This window comes from Phoxinus phoxinus (genome assembly GCF_949152265.1).
Source record: "Phoxinus phoxinus genome assembly, chromosome: 10".
NCBI classification, from domain to species: domain Eukaryota; kingdom Metazoa; phylum Chordata; class Actinopteri; order Cypriniformes; family Leuciscidae; genus Phoxinus; species Phoxinus phoxinus.
In genome coordinates this window covers 29,141,317-29,167,048 of record NC_136885.1, presented here as the reverse complement: position 1 = coordinate 29,167,048, position 25,732 = coordinate 29,141,317, and the positions used below count along the sequence as shown (strand labels likewise).

General features: G+C 38.0%; 3 protein-coding genes across 7 annotated transcripts in view; all 3 read right to left on the bottom strand.

Annotated features, from left to right (window-relative positions):
- nek11 (NIMA-related kinase 11) overlaps window positions 1-5,194 on the bottom strand; it is a 94,521-nt gene extending 89,327 nt beyond the window's left edge. For 4 of the 5 annotated variants that reach the window (XM_079625462.1, XM_079625464.1, XM_079625463.1 and 1 more), the window contains exons 1-2: window positions 5,128-5,194; window positions 4,555-4,764 (exon numbers count right to left, since the gene is read on the bottom strand). In XM_079625462.1, the coding sequence (XP_079481588.1) occupies window positions 4,555-4,733 (179 nt within the window). In that variant the 5' untranslated portion in view covers window positions 4,734-4,764; window positions 5,128-5,194. Of the gene's footprint in view, window positions 1-4,554; window positions 4,765-5,122 lie in introns of all 5 variants that reach the window. The other variant, XM_079625466.1, reaches the window with a different exon arrangement.
- Window positions 5,195-5,580: 386 nt separating this feature from the next.
- LOC307006003 (uncharacterized protein) lies at window positions 5,581-8,480 on the bottom strand. The gene is made up of 7 exons (XM_079626590.1): window positions 8,327-8,480; window positions 7,441-7,794; window positions 7,098-7,346; window positions 6,890-6,977; window positions 6,486-6,534; window positions 6,027-6,127; window positions 5,581-5,841 (listed from the first exon to the last, which is right to left on the bottom strand). The coding sequence occupies exons 1-7, from the start codon at window positions 8,361-8,363 to the stop codon at window positions 5,781-5,783; spliced, it is 939 nt and encodes a 312-aa protein (XP_079482716.1). The 5' UTR covers window positions 8,364-8,480; the 3' UTR covers window positions 5,581-5,780.
- A 13,361-nt stretch (window positions 8,481-21,841) lies between these two features.
- On the bottom strand, window positions 21,842-25,549 carry LOC307006122 (uncharacterized protein; the record flags this gene model as incomplete). Its single annotated transcript, XM_079626767.1, has 5 exons — window positions 21,842-21,911; window positions 23,994-24,081; window positions 24,202-24,450; window positions 24,821-24,898; window positions 25,516-25,549. 5 exons carry the CDS (start codon window positions 25,547-25,549, stop codon window positions 21,842-21,844), a joined length of 519 nt encoding a protein of 172 aa, XP_079482893.1.
- Window positions 25,550-25,732: the final 183 nt, after the last annotated feature.

Below are 25,732 nucleotides of genomic sequence, written 5' to 3'. Positions count from 1 at the left end.
TTATGTTTTTTATGACAGCCACTATTTAAAAACAATGAGTAGAAACATAATTATGTCATTAAAAATGTATTTATTATAATGTTATTATTATAAAAACTTCCTTATGTGTAATTTAAATGTAAGGAGCCTACAAGTCAGTTCATTTGAATTTTTAATATTATAGTGATGTACCAACTGGGGTTCCCTGTACAGTTTACATCATTAGTTGAGTTTTTTTTTTCCTTGAGGAAATTTATACAGTAATATACTGTACCTGATAGGCTCCAATTAATCGATATCAAATTTAATTGAATCTATTCAAAATGAAATAGAAATCACAAGCTTGTAAATCGAAGTTGAATCAAATCATGAAATTTGTGTCAAAGCCCAGCCCTACTGCCCATAAAATTCCAGGAAGACTACAAATAGAGCACTTATGCAAATGCTGAAGGCTTTCTGCGAAGACGTGACAAGGGACCCACAGGATGTGAGCCCTACTTTTGGGGCAAATCCAGAATAGGAAGTCATTTGTCCAGGCTAATAAAGCCCAGTGAGAAGCCAGCTGGAGGAAAGGGGTACGGCAGTCTCAGCTCACAGCGCCCAGCACTGACATTTGGCTCTCACAAAGAAACAAAGGGGTTCATAGCACTGTAAGAGCCACTGAGGCAGTAACAACAAAACACACACCCAGCAGGATTTTTTTTTAAGGCTGAGAAAAGACTGAGGAAGGACAACTGGTGCATAAGTGGAGAAAGGGACAGGAGGTGTGGTGGTCTCCTGAAGGTGGGCATTCAGGTTTGGTGCCAGCACTCTGCGTGTGACGGGTCAGAAGCTGGCGAACAGCTGCGATGGACTAACAAGCAGAAAGCTCAGGGTTAAAGGAACAGTAACCCGTAGCATGACGCCACGCGATGTGGGCAGCTAAAGTGTGGAGCTCATCCTAATTGGCCTCCGTTTCCACCAGCATCTCTCTAGCTTCCAGTTCCATCTCCTCGTCTGATATGGGTTTCACAGAGAGGCTGTTTCATCAAGTGTGATAGACAGAGAGAGCAGTTAAAGTCAGCATGAAACAGAAGTTGCAATGTGCTTTTCATGCTTATTGTGACGCATATCTGAGTGAAACGGCTTCTCTAACAAGAAAAAATTTAGGGTGAGAGGAAGTTATTTTGATTAAAGATTACACGGGCACATGAATTAAAAAATAATAATGATGTGCACTGATAAATCATTTATAATAAATACTGCAATTTTTTATACTGCGATCACTGTCATGAAAAGCATTAAATGATCAGACAACTTGCTCTTCTCCAAATGGATTGTTTTCCGTTTATGAATCTGATTATACTCACAGACCAAAAACTGTAGAAATCAATATGTGAAGGATAATATGCGATCAGTTGGTCTAAACGGGTAAATAAATGTGGTGAGCAAAAGGGGTGAACAGGACAGGGCTCTGCAGTTCAAGGTCTATAATACACGGATGAAACTATCTCTTAGCAATCCCATTCATCTTAATGGCAGTTGCTAAAATGGCCCATATACAGCTCCAACTTGAATTTCAGTCTGTTCCTTCAGAACACTTGACCTGTTATGATATTTTTATGGTGCTTTTGCATCGCCATTAATTGTAATTGCACGGAAAAGAGTGACTGTCACAATTCTTTTACATTTCTTTTTTTGGGTTCTACAGAAGAAAAATAATTATTATGGATTTGGAACGATAGCAGTTGAATTTTTTTGGCCAAACTATTTCATTGTGAATTTCACAAAATTAGTTAGATTTTTCAAAGATTTTTTTTTTAGAGAATTTAATACTTATTCAGCAAGGACATATTACATTGATCAAAAATAACAGAGACATCTATTTTAAATAAATGCTGTTCTTTTGGACTTTCTATTCATCAAAGAATCCTGGAGAGGAAAAAAGCACCACAGTCTCCACAAGAATTAAGCAACAACTTTTTTCAACATTGAACGATTTCTGAAGGACCATGTGACACTGAAAACTGGAGTAATGATGCTGAAATTTCAGCTTTGCCAGCACAGGAATACCATAGCCTACATTTTTTTAAATGGTAATAATATGTCACAATATTACTGTTTTTACTTCCTTTTTTACTTAAAAAATGCAGCCTTGCAGAGCATAAGAGACGTCTTTTGAATGGTGATTGTGTCATTGTGATTCTCAGATGTCTATAAATAGACACGCATGTAGAAAATCAGTTGCTTATGAAAATAATCAACAGTTAAGTGCTCGTTATACAAAGATATTTTGGCACCAGAATCAAGAGCCATGTAATAAATATAGAAGTGACACAGGCAAACAGTTCTGTTCTGAGAGGAATGTCCTAAAATAAATTAAGACCCGTTGTTTTTTATTTACTGTGGGAGCTTCACTGCGAACTGAATCTGGGTAAGATATAATATTGCCACGATCACCAAAGCACCAAATGCCTCCTGAAATAATGACTCACAATTTCCTTTTTTCTTTTCTTATCTCGGTTTCAAAAGCAAACCTGCCTGTTTAAGACTGCAGGCCTCTACGGAAGCAATAAATCAACTTCACAACATATTTCACAACACATCCAGATGATACTAGCGAAGCTTCCATCAGGACTATTAACATTCGAATGTAAAAAGCTATGAGAATCTAGTAAATCGCATAAGGCTTTATGCAATTTAGCTAATATTCCAGTTATTCTATCAATAATAACAAATGCACCTATAAAGAACAATTATTATTTACAATGAAAACTGGATCAAGGATGAGAGTATTAAAATGATACATTTTGCTCTCTTATGAAAGCATAATAGAGAGTTTGATCTTATACCATTTATGATCATAAAGAATCATAGATGTGTTGGTAGTAACATGAAGGATTCCTCAATTATCTCAAAGGAAAACAATAATGACTGGTTAGTAGTAACAAAGACCAATGCTGCTCTCAGGTGGCCGGACAAGAGAAGTGAATTTTAAAGACCAATTTCAATATTGCCATTTTTTAAATGATTTCAACAACATTAAAACACATGCATATTTTCTCTCAGGCACAGGATGCATCTGGAATAACTCATTAAATCCTACACAAAAAACATAGAGCCTACATAATTTAATACAAAGTATGAAGGACAAACCTCTAATAATCCCTAAACGTCATGCATTAAAGGGGTACTATTTACTTCAAAATGGGATTTCAATAAAACATGGCTACCCATACAGTAGAAATTCGAAATCAGTGCAGAGAAAACAGAGAAAAACGTCCCTTTCAAAACCTATTAAAAACTAAGGCCAATTATTATGTTTCTTTTTTTAATATAATTTTTAACAATGTATTGAAATACATATTGTACACAGTTGTTTTAATAACTCAACACATTTTGTTTCTATTTGCATTATCATTCATTCAGTCATTTGAAATGATAAAAGAATATAAACACTATTTAGATAGGTGGTCATACAAAGTTCTGTCATGAAACTCTGGATGGCGCAGGATGATAGGTGACATATTACAGTGTATGCCCCTTTTCACAAGATGTAATATAAATCTATGGTGTCCCCAGAATGTGTCTGTGAAATTTCAGCTCAAAATACCCTCCAGATAATTTATTATAGGTTGTCAAATATGCCCCTTTTTGGGTTGGAGCAAAAACGCATCGTTTTCATGTTGTGGAGTTACATTGATTCATCTCATCGACTTGCATGTACCATCATGTTTCACTTTTACACAAGTTGACACAGTTCCATGAGCTCTTTTTAAGACAACTGTGACATTTTTTGGATAAAATAGTGTTCTGCTCATCTGTGAAGCAACGACAGAACAGTTTGCATGCTTTGCTCGAATTTTTGCCATTGCGACGCTTGTGAAAACCAAATGGAGGCCCCATGGGTGGAAACGTGCAGATTAAGGGGCGGTAATATAATAATAAATTCCCCTTCATATGTCAGAAGGGGAGCGAAATCTGATCTGCTTATTTTTTTTTTTTTTACATGCTTGCAGAGAAAGGCTTACCAAAACAAAGTTACTGGGTTGTAACTTTTCACATTTCTGGGTTGGTAGATGCACCAGGGATCAGATTATAGCACTTTAACACGGAAAAAGTCAGATTTTCATGATATGTCCCCTTTAACTCAAACTGCTTGCAATCACATCATTCTCTATAGGGCACAGCTGACTGGTTCCTGCTGTATCAGTGGCCAATGAGCTCGCTGCTAAAACTTGGTCAGCAATTACTATAGCAGTGCAGCGCGCTTTCAGAAACCCTCCACCTTCCCCAGCTCCACCTGTATGGATCTGCTGTGGGTAATTCATGTATGCTATTGTATAGCAGCAGCATGTCTTACTTGCTCACAGCAGCGTGTCGTGACACGGTTAAATTCAGATGGTAAATATTATGGGATTCAATGCTTTCAGAATCTTAATTTTTGAAAATAATTTTGTTTCTGTATTGTTAAAATGAACATATTTTTATGACAGTATATTTATTGAACAAAAATGAATCCTTTTTTTAATCAAAATAAACCGAAAATAGTACAAACGTCGCTAAAGTGATTGTTTTGAACAAGTATTAACTTACAGTCTCTCTGCTGCTACTGCCTTTGTGTCTTTAACAAGATACACAGTGCCGAAGCTTCCCTTCCCGAGCCTCTGCTGAATGATGTATCTGTTCGCTATCAGGCTGCTCAGCTCAGAAGATGTTTGTGTGGAAGCAGGATGACAGTGTGTTTGTCCTGGACGCTCACGAAATCTGGGCATTTTTCTTAGTCATGAATCCAGTGCAGCCAAACTGCAAAGAGATGATGTCAACAAATGCTCTCGTGACGTTATTTCTTTTTGTTTACTTAAGTGTTTTGGTATTTGATGTCCCTGAATTTAAAAATGAGCATGAGGAACAACATAAACAACATTCGAGTCATAAGAATGACTTAAAATAACAATTCATCATATCTTTCGCCTATTTTTTCCCCCTCGTCACCATGCGTTGCAAAAACAAAATAACAAAACAAAAAACTCCACATATGCAATTTAGTTTTTCATCATATAAGTTAGCCACACCTAACCCAAATTGAATGATAAAAAAACACACTTGTTCTCTCTATTTTAAATAAAAATGATTATTAGAGATGATGATAGATTTTTCTGACCTCACCTGTGGGTCGGAAATTCGTTCAACCAACTGCTCTGAACTTCCTGTGTGTTAAGTCGCTGTCATGGGAACAGTGCAGAGGAGCTTTTCTCCTTTAGATGGCGCTGATGTGTCAATGTTCAATTCAATTCAGGTTTATTTGTAGAGCTTTTCACAATATATATACCGGTACATCGTTTCAAAGCAGCTTTACAGAAAATGTCACATGCAATTTAGAGTGATCTGTTATGAGGTAACTGTCTTAGTTATGTATTTAAGAAATGTACATATAGCCTACAAATCACAGTTAGCTAAAAATGTATTTAATTTAAACAATGATATTATTGAAGCAATGAATACTTGTTTGTTAACAAATGATTATGACATATAGAATATCAGTTAATCGGTGCAATATGACATCAAATTACAGGACCGTGTAGGCTTATAAAGATAAAATAATAATAATACAAGACAAATCAAAATATCACAAAATATTTATTATGCATATTTTGTCTATAACAATGCCTAGTTGCACATTAATTCAATTCAATACCATTAAAAAAGCATTTAAAACATTCGTCCTACAGTGTCAAATGATAGCTATGTAAATACATGTAAAAAATATGTACAAAACAGGTTTATAAAACATATGTGTGTGGACCTGCTGAATTCTAAGGTTAACCATTCACTACAGTGCTGTAGATGGCTGAATCATTCTCCTTCTCTGTTTTGGCAGACCTGTAGAAATAAATATAATCGTTCAGTAAAATTGTCACAGACTCATATTCACTAACAATATTACTTAAAGAAAGACAGTCAAATATGATTAAATGAGTTGCATTATCTTCATAACTATGGTCAGATTACAAAATGTAAGTACAGCACGAAGAAATATTTTAGTGATGTGTCTCTTGAATGCTCACATTTGAAGCGGTTCTTTAGGTTTAATGTTGACAGATGCATATTGCACTTCATCTTCTTGTAGCACATCTTCTGTGGAGACTGTGGGTGTTCCTGTTTTAGCCTAACAGAAGATTGCACAGAACATGTCAACCACAGTCATCTTGTGTTAGTGCCCTGCTGAAGAGACCAGCTTAGTTCTGCATAATCAGAATGGTTTTTCTGATGAAACTGGTTGAACAAACAAGGCTTGCTGAATACGTAAGCAAACTCCAGCATGCAAAACACAACATGTTGGTGTCATTTCAACAGGGTATGCACATGATTTACTGTATAACCTAACACAACGCTAAACACGATAACACTTGTTTTTGTTCTTATTATGCATGGCATATTTACACAGGAGATGTGCAAAATACATTTTATGATGTTTAGGTTTTACAAATATTGTTAGTTGTTTGGTGAGTGGTATTTTGACAAACCTGGTTTTGATCTCCTTCCTCCTTTGGTTTGCCGCAAGTTTCTGCTTTCCTTTAAAAAGTAATTGTGACAGACATGCATTATAAATGGTGTGATTTAGCCAATACAAGATCTTGGATGATTTCAGAAAAGGAGAAAATATTTTAAAATATTTTTTTTATTTTAACAAATAAATAAACAAAATAAACAAACAAATAGGTGCGTGAACTGAATAGTAATTTCTTTTGACTACATATGCAATCTTTGTGTCTCAAGCCCGGCAGCAACACAAAATGCACTTTCAAAATATTTTTTTGTCTAATGTGTTTTCTGAATTGTGCAAGGTCATGTTAATGTTTCATTCAGACTGACTGAAAGTGTTATATACATTGGTGTGTGAAAGTACAAACAATACAAAAAGTCCTACCTTCTCATAAGCATCACAGCTGCAATAATGAAACCAAGTGCGATTAAAGACACTACAATAATCAGAACTGTTGGGGACACAGCAACATCTATTGAGGACAAAGGGATAGATAATTCACTTTAAAGTATGTAAATCTGTAATTTTCCAAATATGAATATGATCATGTAGCTATGAAAATATGTATAATATGTTTACCAGTTCAACCAACCTTCAATGTCAATTCTAAATTCTTCAGATAGAGTTTTAAAGTTCCTCAAAGAACAAGAGTAATTCCCAGAGTCTTTAGTAGTCACACTGCTGAAGCTGAGGATGGGGTCTGGATGTTTCATCGGTTCATCATTCTTAAACCACTGAACTTTATCTAAATTAGAGCAGTTAAGTGTGCAAGTCAGACTCAAAGAGTCTCCTACTATTATGCTTCCATTTTCTCTCGATCTGGTCATTAACACCCTTAAATCTGTCAGAAAACAAGAGAAATCGCCCATAATGAAATTGAGAGATTCTTTTAGAAAACAAAACAGCATCAACCAGAATAAACCTTTTATATTTACCATGTACTGAAATTTCCACTCCAGGATTACCTGTCCAATGATTCTCTGGCAAATTGGTTTTAAATCTGAATTTATACTCTCCAGAATGTGTTTGATTAATATTACTGATCAAAAGAGAACAATTTGAAGTTTTATCTCCAATGTATTGAAAGTTTCTTTGATTATTTTGGGCATCACTGTCATAAACATACGGCTTATTCTTACAGACATCGTGGTTTGATCTCATTGAACACCATAGCATTTGCTTTACTTGCGCAGCTGGATGTTTAAATGAACAGGCAATAGTGACATTGGATCCCCTCACAGCACAGATCGGATGAGGATAAATCACTTTCCACTCATTACTGAGAACACCTGGAGCACAAAACACTTTATTTAATTAGAGAATTTGTTACAATGGATAGTTAAAATATATATTGAGGCAATCTGTTAGATATTATCTATTGTGAAATACTTTAAGAAATAATTTACATAATGAATCAATAATATGATGCAAAGGTCTGAGACCACATTGAAAATGTAGGATTTTTCATTTAATCCTGGAAATGAACAAAGTTTTAGAAAAAGAAAAAAAGTAAAATAAAGAAAAGTTACAGCATAAATAAGAAATATTTAAGATTTTGCACTATTTGTGTCACTATAATAAAAAAACAAATGTGAACTCCATATACAAAATAATAAGAAATTCTGAACTTTTTTCTGTTCAAAAATAATTCATAATTAATGTAGAATTATAAAAACACAAAATAGAAACATTGTTACTAGTGGCCTCAGAGTTTTGATCTCCATTCAGTTTATACAATCTAATATCAATTATATTAGATAATTAGAGTAGGAATGAACAAGAGACAACATTTACAAAAGACATAAGAAAATCTTTTCTTACCAGGCAAGAAAAGTAGGCCTACAAAAATTTGTAGCATTTCAATTCACTGTTTCTGTTATTTGGCTTAAAGAATATGTTTTTATTTCACTGACAAAAGACTGAATGAAAGAAGAAGTTGCACAGACAAACACTGCATTTGCATTTCCTTCTTACGTAATATCCTCAATACTGATGGCCCCCGTTTATGTCTATGATGGCCCCATGCACTTAACCAAAAAAAAAGGCAAGCGAGAAAACGATTCTCTTAAAGGGAAAGCATTTTAAAACTTTTAAATTTAAACATATAAAACTTTCTTTCACTCATTGTACTTTATGTATTATATGACATGGTTGTATATTTTGTATAGTAAATGGAAGTAGGCCTACACTGTAAACCCTAATAAGTTGATAACTTACTAAGGCCAGCTGCATAAAATACAATTTTCCAGTTTATATATTGTTGCATTTACTTATATTAAACAAGCAATAAAACATTAAAACAAGTTATTGCTTCACATCTGCAGCTTTATTAAGATTTGATCTCTTACATTTAATAGCTGAACTTCAATAAAATATATTGATTCAACACCATATTTGTCACAGTCTACTGAAGGACGAGAATACGGAAGTAGCCTAGAATATACACTGTTTATTTGACACGTAATGGTGCGAAAACACCAAAGTGACTGAAGGATTGCCGTAAAGCAGTATCTCTGGTCGTACGATCTGTATGACGTCATTGACATTTTGAAAGACTTTTTAAAGCAAATGAGTGACTCTAAAAAATCGAACACCCAGCAATGTGCAATGTATTTGCATCTCCTTTCGAATACAACATTCAAATTACTAGAGAAAAAAAATATATCTTGAGAAAAGTGGATTTTGAGGGGTATAGCTCCATAGACCACCATTCATTCTGCACTCGTCCTGTAAGCGCCCTCATATGGAATCAGAGTGGAACTGCAACCAGTCAGAAGCCGGAAGTATAGTGAGAGTGAACCTTCTCCCCTAGCACACTGGATATACTTTTCCTGGAACAGTCCTTGGTAACAGATTGAGCACCAGGGGCCTCATTTATAACCGTTGCGTACGCACAAAACAGGCCCTGAAAGAGGCGTACGCCACTTCCGACGCATAAGTTGTGATTTATAAAAACAAACTTGACGGGAAAATGTGCGCACCTGCACGCAAACTCTGACCCATGCGTACGAACGTTTTGGAGACGGAGCAGTTTGGCGACACCCATGGTGAGCTGGAGTTAAATGTCTTTTTGGTCACTTTTAGACAGAGAATCGAAATAAAATTATACATATACAGAAAGATAATAGCTACAAATATAATTTCACTCACCAAGCCTATCACTTGAAGCAAATATCCACATCTTAAATGTCCGCGCCAGCGAGCGCGTCGGGCCATTTAGTGAAACTGACGCATATCTAACGGCAGATGAAGTAAAACTGTAAATCTTCATTATGAGTCCTAATCATAAATAGGCTACAGTGCATGTTCACAATAACAGTTTAAATAAAATAATACTTCTGATATAAACATTTAGATTAAATATGCCACTCTCATTAATAGAGTTAAACACTGTATGACATTTACTGAAAAGTTAAAAAATATATCAATATTCAATAAATAGCCTATAAATATCCTATAAATAAAAATGCTTTTGAACACTTTTCCTTTGGCATGCTGTGTTTTAATGTTTTAACTACAGAGATAATTGCTTGTCATGATAATAGCATATGTGCAAATATAATGCACAACAAGGTCTATCTGTTTCCATTAAAAATATAAATCAATTAAAAATACTATTTGGCCAGTGGAAAAGATTGAGAAAAACTTTCTCTGAAATGTATTTTACACTATTTTATTTATTTATTCAAAAACAAGGCAAGGATACTAAATAATTTTTATTAATGTAATGTGACGGCACATCCGTATTTCATATTTTCCTAAAGTCTTGTACCGTTAAACATGTTATCACGTGGATGAATAATCATATGCAAATGATATGCAGATGAGGATATGTGTAACGGATGTGGAAGGACACACTCACAAACGGGGTTCAGCTTCAATTTATCTTTTTTTATGAAAACAACAAGAAGAAAGACAATTTACATTGGCTGACAGACTGCAGATATTCATATGCACCACAGCATCGACACTTGAATCTGCTGCCACCATTAATTTGTATTATTCACATTAAACACATAGTAATGATATACAATGCGAATAACTAATATTATAAGTATTATGTTAAGTACACCAGTGTAAATGTACAGAATAATTGCAGACAACATCAGTAATATAAATAACATTTGTCGACATTATAACAGAATAAACACGAAAGCAACATACCTTTTTTTATGAAAACAACAAGAAGAAAGACAATTTACATTGGCTGACAGACTGCAGATATTCATATGCACTAGAAAGATAGAAATGACACATTCACTCGACTCATAATACAAATAATCGTCAGATAGTTAAGACAGATGCAATCGTCACGAGAAATGAATCCGTGCTCGCACGTGTGACGCACATGGAAATTCAATACATATTATAACACTCTCAACAACCGTGTTAAAGTGCTAAATCCATTATCTATCTGTTCACATACATGTATGAAATATATTGCGTCGAAAAGATTCACTTGAAACGTATCATTTTCACAATTAATTTGTTAGTGCGTCAGAGCATGAAAAGCCATACATACCCACAGCATCGACACTTGAATCTGCTGCGGTACGGCAAGAGAAGAGCGACAAAATACAATATCTGCAGTACCATTATTAGCCACAGGAGGGAAGCCTTCTAACACCAATGTATACAGCCAAATGCCTTATTTTATGAAATTCACATATAATACTCTTTAAATCGAATGTTCTTTTTAACCCTGTTACATCCACCCCCACTGAATTACATAAAATATATGCATGCCCAGGGGAATATCAACAACGGAACACTTTTCCTTCAGTTCACAATAATAAACTTCACAAAACGAAAGGAACTCTGTTAAGAGGACAGTCAAAAACCAGTTATCCCTTAGGGACGAAGTGATGAGAGAGTAGCGCTAAGCTCTCTCACCAGCTACTGACAGCAGAACATCTACATACATTCCGCAATATCCTTCCATACTCTATTCACCATTACAACACCAAAACAAACTAAAAAAAATGTTTAGATACACAAGGTGTACTCAAAGATGTGAAGGCAACCCATTTCTTCAGGTATGTGCTTAATCTGAACTACTGCGTTTAGACTATAAAACAGCCTTAACACTATTTTAGACAATATGCCAACAGGCATGAAACCAAAAGTCTCGTTCTAAGCAGAGAAAGCTTTAAACACTGACTTGCAAACAGCTTGAACATTGTGTTTTGTATCCTGAACCACAGCCTGTGTAGACATTACATGTATTAATCTTTCAACAGGTCTAACGACTCGACCGAAACGTGTCCTAACCTGTGTGACTGAGCTAGAACTTTGCGGTACATTCTCAGTGTCAGCTACATGTGTGTTGGTAGGAGTTTGAGAGGGTGGCTGGGCAGACAGGACCGTCTCAGAATCGGACTCATGTGAATCTGAACCGCCTCTTGTGTCTCCATCAGAAACAGATGTTCTTACATCTCTTGACATGTCAGATACATGGCTTTTTGGTGCAGAAGGGAAGACCTCAGCTACAGGATCTACCAGAACTCCACTTAGGGTTTGATCAGACTCATGTGATCCCTCAGGCAGCTCCGAAACCCAACTTATCGTTCTGTTTCTGGTATCAGACTCCTGAACTGACATAGAATCATCCTCACAATTAACGTCAGCATCATCACATGAGGCTATCACCTTGCCTCTCGTCATCACTGAGTCATCCATTGTAACACTGCTGTAGCTATCCTCAGCGTGCTCAGACACAACCGTATCTCCTCTTAAAGACGCATCCTCCACTGCACACAATGACAGGACTGAAGATGACCTCTGGCAAGAAGTGGATACACCAGAAAGTTGATCAGACTGAGGGTGCTCTACATTCACTGGTAAGAAATTCACCAACATCAACAGGTTTCGATGAACCACTTTCTCTTGACCTGTGGCTGGATTACGGATCCTGTAAGTATGAGTGTCTGGTTTACGATCCACAACAGTGTAAACTGTTGACTCCCACCTGTCAGCAACTTTCTTCTTACCCCTTTCGGTTTTATTTGCCAGGAGCACCTGGTCACCTGTTTCGATGAGCAGTCCTTTTACCCTTCGGTTGTACAACTCTGCATGTCTTTTCTGCTCTTTCGTTGCATGTTCTTGTGCGATCTGTAATGCTTCTTTCAGATCATTGACCAGAGTGGAAACAAACTTGTCACAGCAGGTTACATCTGTATTATTCAAGACAGAGCGAAACAGAATGTCAATGGGCAGACGGGGTACACGCCCGAACATCAAATAAAAAGGAGCATATCCTGTCGTCTCATGGATTGTGCAATTATACAGAAATGTCAGTGTCTGCAACCGTCTCGGCCAATCTCTCTTCACATCTGGTGACAAAGCCCGAATCATATTTCCAAGGGTTCTATTAAAGCGCTCCACACTTCCATTACCCATTGGGTGATACGGTGTTGTGCGTGACTTGTTCACTCCAGAGACCCTTAGAAGCTCTCGGATCAATTTACTTTCAAAACTTGGACCCTGGTCGCTATGGATTCGTTCAGGCAGGCCGTAGATGCAAAAATACCTGTCCCATATTATCCTGGCAACCTGTTTGGCAGATTGATCTCTACACACAAAGGCTTGTGCTAGCCTTGTAAAGTGATCGGTTATCACCAGAACGTCAACTGACTTGTTAGTAGTCTTCAGCTGACCAGAAGTCTATGCAGACAAGCTCTAACGGTCTACTTGTTGAAATGTTCTCCAGGGGTGCTCTACCAGAAGGATCAGTCGTTTTGCTCACAGTGCAGCGATGACATAGGCGCACATAGCCCCTCACATTTTGCTCCATGTTCAGCCAAAAGAAGCGCTGCCTTGCAAGGCTAATACTCCGCGACTGACCTTGGTGACCACAGTCGTCATGGATTCCTCTCAAGGTCACACTCACCAAAGACTCTGGGACCACAAACTGAAAGCGTTTTTTTCTTGATAGTTGGTCACAGGACACTCTGTACAAGATACCACTTCTGACAACAAGTTTCTCCCAGTGCTTCAGGTATCGAAGAACGCTCGTTGATTCCTTTGACCTCTCTCTTCTTGAAGGCCTACGCTGACGCTCAACATAATACATGACTCTTGACAAAATTTTGTCTGTGAGCTGTTTTTCACGCAGCTCCTGTTCTGAATATGTTGGCAACGTGTCCTGCCCTTCCGACATCAACTGAGGTAAGTGATCAATGACAGACATTGCTCGTGCTCTGGCACCGATGTTCCACTCAACATGTGAGCTCAATATAGCAGAGACATCTGCATTCGAGACAGTTAGAAGGTCTTTGGTCTGCTTTATGTCTGGTCTGCATGACTGGCCTAGATTAATGACACCCTGCCTCCTATCTGAATCACAGGAAAGTCTGAAAGCATCCTGCACAGAATCTGTAGACATTCCTCTGGAACCAGCCAGTAGTGCTCCATATGGTTCTTTGAGCAGTCTCTGCGTGACATCAGTTTTGACAAATGGAACCCTGCTCAGGGCATCAGCGACTATGTTCTGGGGACCAGGCACATACTTTATGTCGAAGTTGTAGCTAGCCAATTTAGCCACCCAACGTTGTTCGCAGCAATCCAGTTTGGGTTTTGTAAGTATATGAGCCAAAGGATTATTGTCAGTTAAGACAGTGAATTCATGTCCTTTGAGCCAATGGCTGAATTTATCACACACTGACCACTTCAAGGCCAAAAACTCCAACCGATGTGCTGGATAATTTTGCTGCGACCGAGAAAGGGACTTACTGGCAAAAGCTACAGGTCTGGCTTTGGTCTCCCCCTCTGTGATCTGTGAGAGCACAGCTCCAATACCATCTAAGGAGGCATCCGTTGCCAAAATGAAAGGCCGTTCAAAATCTGGATGGGCAAGGACAACGCTCTCGACTAGTGATGCTTTCAGCCGCTCGACTGCCTGGTCTTGTGCTTGTGTCCAGTCACTAGATTTCAGCTTCCTATTCTGACGAACATGACCCAGCTTCCTCACTTTCGTCTTTTGACCCTTCAGAAGATTAAATAGTGGCTTGGCTACGGCAGAATAGTTTGGAACAAAGTGCTGGTAGTAATTCACCATTCCCAAGAATGATCTTATCTTCTTCTGAGAAGGAGTTGTTCCATCAAGCTCCATCAAATCTAAACTGTTCATCTTAGAGATGCTTTCAACTTTGCTTGGGTCCGTAGAAACACCCGTCTGATCAATCATATGCCCAAGGAACTTCACTGATTTTCTCATCAGGTGACACTTCTTTGGAGCCAGCTTAAGATTGTGTGTGCGAAGCCTGCCAAACACCATTTCCAAGCGATCAAGAGCTGTTTTTTCATCTGGCCCGAAGACAATCAGGTCATCCAGATAACACAGCAGACTGAGAAAGTTTTCGTCCCCGAATATGTTGGTCATCATACGCATGAAGCTGCCAGGACTGTTGCAGAGACCTTGGGGTAATCGATTGTATTCGAAAAGGCCCATAGGTGTAGTAAAGGCGGTAAACTTGCGGTCCTCCTCATGCAGTGGCATATTATAAAATCCGGACGTCAAATCCATTGTGCTAAAGAGGGCGTTACCGCCAAGTGCTGCTAAACAATCCGCCTGGTGTGGAAGAGGGTGTGCATCCTTCAGCGTTCTCTTGTTCAGCCAACGGAAATCCGTGCACACACGCAGGTCCCCATTCTTCTTCCAGACCAAAACGAGAGGTGAAGCGTACTCGCTGGTAGATCGCCGAATTATCTCCTTCTCCTCCATCTCAGATAGCACTTGTCTCAGTGTCTGATATTGACTAGGTGCCACTCTCCTGAACGGAAGCCTGAACGGTCTGGTGTCTGAGAGGTGTATTCTATGGACGAAACCCCTTGCTTCCCCACAATCAAGATGGTCACGTGAAAAGATGTCTCCGTAACTCACTATCAGGTCCAGCAACCGTTGCTTCCAGGAATCCGAGATATCACACGAGTCAAGATTAAGACTGTCCAGACCAAGTGACTTCAGTCGCTCTTTCACAGGTGACATGTCGGCCACATCAGACAAACTCATAGAGCAGTTTACCAGAAGAGGATTGGCTGCACTGTCGTGATCAAGATCTTCAAGCGCCATGCAAGGATAAAGATCTGCAATTTTTGCATTTCGTCTCAATAACACTGGACTACCTGATGTGTTGATAAGTTTCAAGGGGACCCATCCATCTCCCCACAAAGACGTGATTAGTCTAGCCACCATAACACCTCTGGGAGCTGAGTGAGAAGATGTAGGTTCAGTCATGACTGCACTTCCAGGGGACACAACAGTGGATTTGGGCAGTTTTCCCCATACTAAGTACTCACGGCCTGGCTCGAGCTGGACGGCTGAATTGCATCTGACTGTTCCTATCTTCCCAGGAATCTCTTCTCCTCTCCAGCGGTTCAATCCAGCGAGCATCGACAAGAAGCTTTCACACTCAGGGTCTGAAGAAGTGGGACTAGACAGAGCTTGCCAAAATCCATCGCACAATTTGAAATATCTGAGAATGTGTTTAATGACATTAGTCCCAATTATCAGCTCATCAAGTTGTCCAGGAACCACTAAGGTGGGTACTGCCATCTTTATACCATACACTTCCATGGTAACAGTGAACGATGATTTAGGTTTCACACGCAGCCCTCCGCAGCCTACAAGGGTGACATCACTCTTGAACTCACTGGATTCATCCACTGCACCAGCTGATCTCAGTTTCATCTCAGCAGACTCATTTATAGTGCAGGCCATCGAACCGCTGTCCAACATTGCACTCAATGTCACCGTATCTCCAATCTTCACTGGCGTATAAAACAGGCTGTCGCGTCCACCCACAACATGCATGTTCTGATAAATGACTTCTGAATGATCAAGACTTACTTTGGCTAAAAGGTATGTATTCTCAGACTCACAATCATCAATGGCTTGGGAGTTACAATGAGGACCCGCACAGCCTCCCTCCAAATACGGGTCTGCTAGTTTCCCTCATGCTGTGTCTGGGCAGAGGATTGTTTAGGACAGTCCTTCTTTGTGTGCCCTTGGGAAAAGCATGCAAAACACAGTCTGTCTGTCATGCAGTGTGTCACTGTTGTGTGTTTGCTGTCATTACAGACTCGACAGGTACTTCTGACAAAACTGCGCTGTTGTCTAGAGCAGCCTTTCTCAAACTTTTTTCAGTCAGGGCACCTTTCAAAAGTGCATAAAATCTCAAGGCACCCCAGTGTAAAATATAATTTAAAACACTGCATAACCCAAATATAAATGCAAAAGTCCTGTTTATTTAGACAGGACAGTAATGAACCGAGCATAATACGAACTGTAAATAACAATAATAATAATAACTTTATAGCAACTTTATAGCACCTTTAAAAACACAGGTTTGCAAAGTAATTCACAAAATAATTAATCAGAGACACAAATGCCATAAAACCGTAAGAGGTGGACCGCCCAATACAAGAACCCAACAACAAATCCAGACCAGGAGAACTAAAATGAAGTGCAGAATGCAGTTAAAATAAAATAAAAAGGGGCAGACATGACAAAAATAAATAAAATCAGATACAATACGATAAGAAAAAAATGCATGTTAAAAAATGCACCAGAGATAAGCAGGAATGTGTTTCCATATAGTGCTTGTTTTCATCTGTGCCATATGCGCATGCACACACACCCACAGACACAAACACAAAAAAAGATCTACATGCGCGCATGCACAAGCCGGGGGTATTATCCCTATTATTAGGGACATTAATAGTATTAATTATTAATTAATTATTAATATAATTATTATTATAGGTATATCTGACTATACCTACTTCCAAAAAAAGAAAATAGGGGAATGATATTGCATGCGCTTCATGAGGCACACGCGCACGGTCTCTTGCTCTCTCTCTCCCTCTGCCGTGCACGCGCTACGCGGTTTGGAGCACAGTCTCTGTCTCGCGGGCGCGCTCGCTCTAGATTCCGGGAGATTTTAACGCGGGCATCAGTGAGCCGCTATCAATATGCGGGAGACTCGGGATGTCTGCATTTCTATACTGAAATGGTGGGAGCGGCGGCGCTGTCCTATAACGTTAGTTGTCACCCTGACATAACAGTGCGTAGAATTTGCCTATAATGTTATTTTATTCGAGCTTTCTATCTATTTGCTAAAAAATAAAGTGAAATAGGCATTCATTAGGCAAAATAGCAGCATGTTGAAATGTGCCAAAATGCGTTTTCTATAAATGCATTTGCTACAATGAAAATATTGTACAGTAGCCTATCAGATAAGGTTCAGGTTTGCCGAAGTGCGTTTAATTTAGACTATTTGTTTATTTGTGTCCCTGGCCTGTGCGCCGATCGGAGACGGAGTTCGCTGCTGATATTCTTAGGTAAGAGCTTTCTAGTCTCGCGGCTGTCATCAGCAGCGCTTTCTATCGCCCAATCAGCGGATGGCGGGTGGGTGCGGTTTTGAAAATTGGTCAAAAACGCTGGTGCGGACGGATGGCGGACAGATGAGTTTTGTGATGCAAAACTTTGCGGATTAAATAATTGCCCATTCGCGTATCTTTAGGGCGCGGGCTCCCTAGGGGGCTAGAGCAACCCCGGTGGGGACGTCATGACAGTTACTGAGGTGAGACAGATTTTTATGGTTAATTTAATATATTTATCTAAAATGAATTTACAATTTTATTAACCCGTTCATATGTTTAAAAAGAAGAAGAATGTATTTATGTAAATTAAAATATATTTATATATGAAATGTAAATTATTATTGTTTTTTTTTTTTGCCTTCGTAATTTTTTGGCGGCACCCCTGACACAGTCAGGGGGCACCCCAGTGTGCCGCGGCACCCACTTTGAGAAAGGCTGGTCTAGAGCCATGCCTTGGGTTGGAAACATCACGAAATTGCACCCTGCCCATGAGCTGCTCCATCATCTCCATCATTCGAGTGAGTAACTGACTCTCAGCCTGTTGTGTTTGTTGAGATATCACTGGGGCTGGAGTTGAGCAGAAGAAGGGCTGATGCTGTGCCTGATTTGGTGCTGGTCTAGACTCTGACTGGCAATGTGCCTGAGCATCAGGCAAAGAACTGACTGATTGGGCTGGAACCGAAGGCGACTCAGTCTTTGGGCAATCGTACATAATATGTTCACTGTTGAACACTGCAGTTGTTTGACTCCTCAGATTCACTGTACTATTCCCCCGACTCCTAAATTCCCTCTGGTAATCATCAATCCTGCTCTGTATTTCTTTTGCACTCCATTCTTGAACAGGCTTGCATCTGAACACACTCGCCAAACTGGGATCAGGACAGAATTTAACAAACATCCGTGTTACCTCCTCTCCTATGTTGTTGAACCGTTTTCCTTGTCTTCGCAGTCCCTCATCTGCCAGATCAGCCGCTTTGTTAATTCGAATCCAGTAGTCCACAGGATTCTCTTTGGCTCTGGGGAGAGTGGCATAAAAGTCTGCAAGTGGTAGGCATGAGGTCGCTTCACTGAAGTACTGCATAAGAATGCCATAAATTAACTCAGGTTCCCGTCTGACATTGAGCGTATCATCACTGCGAAGGCTGATTCTGACAACATCCCTTGCCTTTCCAGCTAGTCTACTCATTATCTCTTCGGCTTGCTCATGAACAGGGTACATTTGCTTTCTTAAGTAAGCTTTTGTCCTGTCCACCCACTCCTCAATGCCATACTTATCAGAGCCATCACCCCTAAATGAGTCATGTTCAGACTTCATGTGCACTGTAACTTGTGGTGCAACCATTTGTGTATGTGTACACTGCTCTGTGCGTGCTGGTGTCTGATTGTAACTGAGTGGATTGGTTTGGCAATCAGCATTAGCATTAACTAAGCCAGCAGACACTAGTTTTGCAACTATTGACTCGCCAATCTGCGAACCTAACTGGCCCACCATATCTGTTAGGTGGTCAAAAGCAACTCTATCAACACCAGGTGTCGAGGTGTATGGACCCTCACCAGGAACACGACCAACAGGAGTACCACCCGGGGACTGACTCAACCCAATACCCCTACCGTTGTCATCATGTAACTGTGGTCGTCCAACCCCCCGACTAACGTCTTCACTGAAAGTACCACCTTCGGCGCTACTCAGTAACCATGTACCCCTTCCTCTAGGGAAACCCATGTTACCATAACATGATGCATCCAGATCACCATCATATTCAGGTTTCTCAGCCATAATGAAATCAAAAATTGTGCATGAGAAAAATTAAAAAAAAATTTAAAAAATAAAACAACAAAATTATCAACGATATTGATTATGAGAAAGCTCACTACTTGAAATTATATCTTGATCGCGATGACAGTCAAATCAGAACTACATTCCATGTGTCCATGCGTTGTGTATGTAATAAACTAATGTACAGTCCCAATGACAGTGTGTGAGTATGTGTATACTGTCCGCATCCAAAGCATTGAAGACTTCACTTGACCCTTCTGACGAACTTGACCTGCTCACAGCAATGAAGACTCGATCCACCGATGAACTCGATCTGCACACAGCAATCACGGTCGATCTGCATCAAGCTGATCAAGGGATCCACGGAGTCACGGCACCAGTGTAACGGATGTGGAAGGACACACTCACAAACGGGGTTCAGCTTCAATTTATCTTTTTTTATGAAAACAACAAGAAGAAAGACAATTTACATTGGCTGACAGACTGCAGATATTCATATGCACCACAGCATCGACACTTGAATCTGCTGCCACCATTAATTTGTATTATTCACATTAAACACATAGTAATGATATACAATGCAAATAACTAATATTATAAGTATTATGTTAAGTACACCAGTGTAAATGTACAGAATAATTGCAGACAACATCAGTAATATAAATAACATTTGTCGACATTATAACAGAATAAACACGAAAGCAACATACCTTTTTTTATGAAAACAACAAGAAGACAGACAATTTACATTGGCTGACAGACTGCAGATATTCATATGCACTAGAAAGATAGAAATGACACATTCACTCGACTCATAATACAAATAATCGTCAGATAGTTAAGACAGATGCAATCGTCACGAGAAATGAATCCGTGCTCGCACGTGTGACGCACATGGAAATTCAATACATATTATAACACTCTCAACAACCGTGTTAAAGTGCTAAATCCATTATCTATCTGTTCACATACATGTATGAAATATATTGCGTCGAAAAGATTCACTTGAAACGTATCATTTTCACAATTAATTTGTTAGTGCGTCAGAGCATGAAAAGCCATACATACCCACAGCATCGACACTTGAATCTGCTGCGGTACGGCAAGAGAAGAGCGACAAAATACAATATCTGCAGTACCATTATTAGCCACAGGAGGGAAGCCTTCTAACACCAATGTATACAGCCAAATGCCTTATTTTATGAAATTCACATATAATACTCTTTAAATCGAATGTTCTTTTTAACCCTGTTACATATGCATAGTAAAACTAGGCGTTGTAAGCTCCATATATGGTTATTTCGGGGAGGAGACGCACGTGCGCACAATCTTCCGCTGACTGGGATTTATAAAGTGAATCATGCGCAGGTTCTGGCGTACGCACGGTTTTATAAGTCTGAATATTTTTTTGCGCACGCCATTTTTGGCTTTTGGGCGCACGTACACTTTTAGTAAGGATCCTACGCACCGTTTTATAAATGAGGCCCCAGGGGCCTCATTTATAAATCAGACGGTGAGAGGAGTGTAAGCATAATCTTACGCCAACATATACGCCCGTTTCGACGCAAGATTGATAAATGAGGGCCAATACACTTTATAAATCCCAGTCAGCGGGAGATTGGCCCTCATTTATGAAAAGTGCATAAGCTACACCAAATTTCCAGCGTACACCTGGCGTAGCCTACACCCAAAACCACGGTGACTTTGCGATTTATCAATATGGACGTTGGCGTACGGCACAAGTGTAAGCATAATCTTACGCCAATATATACGCCCGTTTCGACGCAAGATTGATAAATGAGCGTAAATGAGGGCCATTGTGCGCACATGCGTCTCCTCCCCGAAATAACCATATATGGAGCTTACAACGCCTAGTTTTACTATGCATATCCTCATCTGCATATCATTTGCATATGATTATTCATCCACTTGATAACATGTTTAACGGTAGACGTTGGGAAAATATGATATACGGATGTGCCGTCACATTACATAAATAAAAACCATTTAGTAGCCTATATCCTTGCTTTTGAATAAATAAATAAAATAGTGTAAAATACATTTCAGAGAAAGTTTTTCTCAATCTTTTCCACTGACCAAATAGTATTTTAATGGATTTATATTCACTCACTCAGTGAGTCAGTCACTCAGTCAGTCACTCACACGCATCTGTATCTTTACTGCTGAAAGTATAAAATCACTGTGCTGTAGGTGGCTGCATCATTCTCCTGCTCTGTGTTGGCAGACCTAGAAATAAAGATAATCGTTTCAGTGAAATACTCACGAACATATATTCACTATCAATATTATGTAAGATAGACAGTCAAATATGATTAAACATGTTGCATCATCTTCATAACTAATGGTCAGATTACTGTAAAAAATGTAAGTACAGCACAGAATTTTAGTGATGACATGTCTCTTGAATGCTCACATTTGAAGGAGTTCTTTAGGTTGAATGTTGACAGATTCATATTGCACTTCCTGCAGCACATCCTCGGCTTCCTCTAGGTTTGTGGAGACTATGCGTGCCTCGGTTTCAGCCTACAGCAGATGGCAGAGAACATGTCTTTATCATCTTTTGTTGCATTTGCATTTTTTTCCTCACAATTGCTAGGTCACCTACTTTTTCAAAACTCTTCAACATATTTTTTAAACACTACCACTTTTTGAATCTAAATAATGAAATGTAATCAAAACCATTAGATGCGGCACCTATTGGATGTAGCACCAGGCAGGTGTTAATCTTTCAGTTTATAGTTTTTATTTTACAATCGCTAGGACACATTTCTCAATACTTACGTCAAATTTTCAAAACTCATCACACAGTGATCACAACAGCAGTCTATGTGAGCTAAACTGTGGATTGCTGGCACAAAATGTATTCACTGACTGACTACATTTTACAGTAAATTAAAGGTATTATTTTCTCACTCACTACCAAAACTCTATGTACCTACAAGCCACTTTGCACATGTTTACACACTCTTTTCAAAACTGTTAAACTTAAGTTAAAAACCTAACATAAAAACTGAATAAGACAGCAATTTGCAACAGAACAGTTTTTTTCAATTGCTGACAAGCATCGGTCAATACTGATTGATCGGTCAATACATGTTCAAAACTCTTCACACATTCAGTGAAACAGAAGTCCATGCGGACCAAACTGTGAATCATTTTTCAGTGCTTTCACACGAAATGCATTACAGTAAATGAGAACATTTTCCAAATTCCATGAACACTTTTGTCATCCATACCTCACCATCTGCAAAACACTATTTGCAGCACATTTTTCAAATGCTACACTCTGCTTTCAAAACTGATAACACATTCAAATCAGAATAATGATAAAATCGTATCTATATATAATAATAATAATTATTCCAAATACAACTATTTGCAATTGCATTTTTTTTTCAACGTTTTTTTTTCCCGCAAGTAAATTAGATATAGAAAAAACAAATAGCTGCATTTCTCATTCATTCTTGTTACATACCGTAATGCGACCAGTAAAATTAAAAGATGTTATTCTTATCCTCTAATGAATTTTCTATATATGTGAAAAATCATTCAAACTTCAAAGATACAAGTTAATTTATGATGTATATAATGTATGATTTATCCAATGCTCCCTGTTGTTATTGTTTTTAGGTCAGTTGTTATGAGTGAGTGATGAGTGACGATGTATGCTTTCTGAATGAGAAGCTTATTTTGAGATATATTACTGTAAGAGTGAGTTTTGGAGGAGAGTAACTTTTTGGCCAAGATTTATGTTGGTATGACTGTATGAAGAGTTTTGAAAAAGTGGCTTCAGTATTGACAGAATGAAAAAGAAAAAAAAGAAAAAAAATAAAAACATTTTTCTTTTTGTTTTACAAATATCTTTACAGTTGTTTGGTGAGTACTGTTTTCTCCTTCCTCCTTTGGTTTGCCACAAGTTTCTGCTTTCCTTTAAAAAAGTAAATGTAACAGACATGAATTATAAATTGCACAATTTAGCTGATACAAGATTTTGGATGATTTCAGAAAATATTTAAAAATAGTTCTTTATTTTAACAAATAAATTAACAAAATAAACAAACAAATAGGTGCGTGAACTGAATAGTATTTTATTTTGGCTACATATGCAATCTTTGTGTCTCAAGCCTCAATCACTCGCCCTCGCCAACATAAAACTCTCTGGCAGGACCACAAAATGCACTTTCAAAATCATTTTTATTCTTATGTGTTTTCTGAATTGTGCAAGGTCATGTTAATGTTTCATTCAGACTGACTGAAAGTGTTATATACATTGGTGTGTGAAAGTACAAACAATACAAAAAGTCCTACCTTCTCATAAGCATCACAGCTGCAATAATGAAACCAAGTGCGATTAAAGACACTACAATAATCAGAACTGTTGGGGACACAGCAACATCTATTGAGGACAAAGGGATAGATAGTTCACTTTAAAGTATGTAAATCTGTCATTTTCCAAATATGAATATGACGGTGTAGTTATGAAAATATGTATAATATGTTTACCAGTTCAACCAACCTTCAATGTCAATTCTAAATTCTTCAGATACAGTTTTAAAGTTCCTCAAAGAACAAGAGTAATTCCCAGAGTCTTTAGTAGTCACACTGCTGAAGCTGAGGATGGGGTCTGAATGTTTCATCGGTTCATCATTCTTAAACCACTGAACTTCATCTAAATTAGAGCAGTTAAGTGTGCAAGTCAGACTCAAAGAGTCTCCTACTATTATGCTTCCATTTTCTCTCGATCTGGTCATTAACACCCTTAAATCTGTCAGAAAACAAGAGAAATAGCCCATAATTATATTGAAAGATTCTTTTAGAAAACAAAACAGCAACAACCAGAATAAACCTTTTATATTTACCGCGTACTGAAATTTCCACTCCAGGATTACCTGCCCAAGTATTCTCTGGCAAATTGGTTTTAAATCTGAATTTATACTCTCCAGAATGTGTTTGATTAATATTACTGATCAAAAGAGAACAATTTGAAGTGTTATCTCCAATGTATTGAAAGTTTCTTTGATTATTTTGGGCATCACTGTCATAAACATATGGCTTATTCTCACAGACATCGCGGTTTGATCTCATTGAACACCATAACACTCGCGTTACTTCCGCAGCTGGATGTTTAAATGAACAGGCAATAGTGACATTGGATCCCCTCACAGCACAGATCGGATGAGGATAAATCACTTTCCACTCATTACTGAGAACACCTGGAGCACAAAACACTTTATTTAATTAGAGAATTTGTTACTATGGATTAAAATGGATTATCTTGAGACAATCTATTATAGATGTTGATATATTGTGACATTTTGTAAGAAGTTTACATAATGAATCAACAGAAATACAGTAAGATCTAAAGCTCTGAGACCATATTGAATATTTATGATTTTTCATTTAATCCTGAAAAAAAAAAAAAATTAGAATAAAGCAAAGTTACAGAATACATAAATAAGAACTATTTAAGATGTTGCACTATTTATGTCACTATAATCAAATAAACAAATGTGAACTCCATATACCAGGATATTAAGAAATTCTGAAAAAAAGGATGTTCAGCCTTTCATTATAAAATTAGAAGAACACAAAATAGACACATTTTTAGTGGCCTCAGAGATTTGGACCCCATGGTATCTCTATTGATTCAATAAATAATTTCTTTGAAAATGTCACAATTGATAAAAAAATATCTATAATAGATTGTCTCAGGGTAAACAAATATATAAATTAATAACTATTTAGTTTAATGCAATCTGAAATCAATTAAACCAGATAAGAATGAACAACTGACTAAATGTACTAAAGACATAAGAAAATCTTTTCTTACCAGGCAGGAAAAGTAGGACAATAATTTGTAGCATTTCAATTCACTGTATCTATTTGGCTTACAGAAGATGTTCTTTTGTCTCAGAAAAGAGACTGAATGAAAGAAGAAGTTGCACAGACAAACACTGCCACCCACATAATGACCAAAAAAAAAGGAGAAGAGAAGAGAATGAAAATTATCTTAAAAGTCTCTAAATTTCTAACATTATTTGCCATCT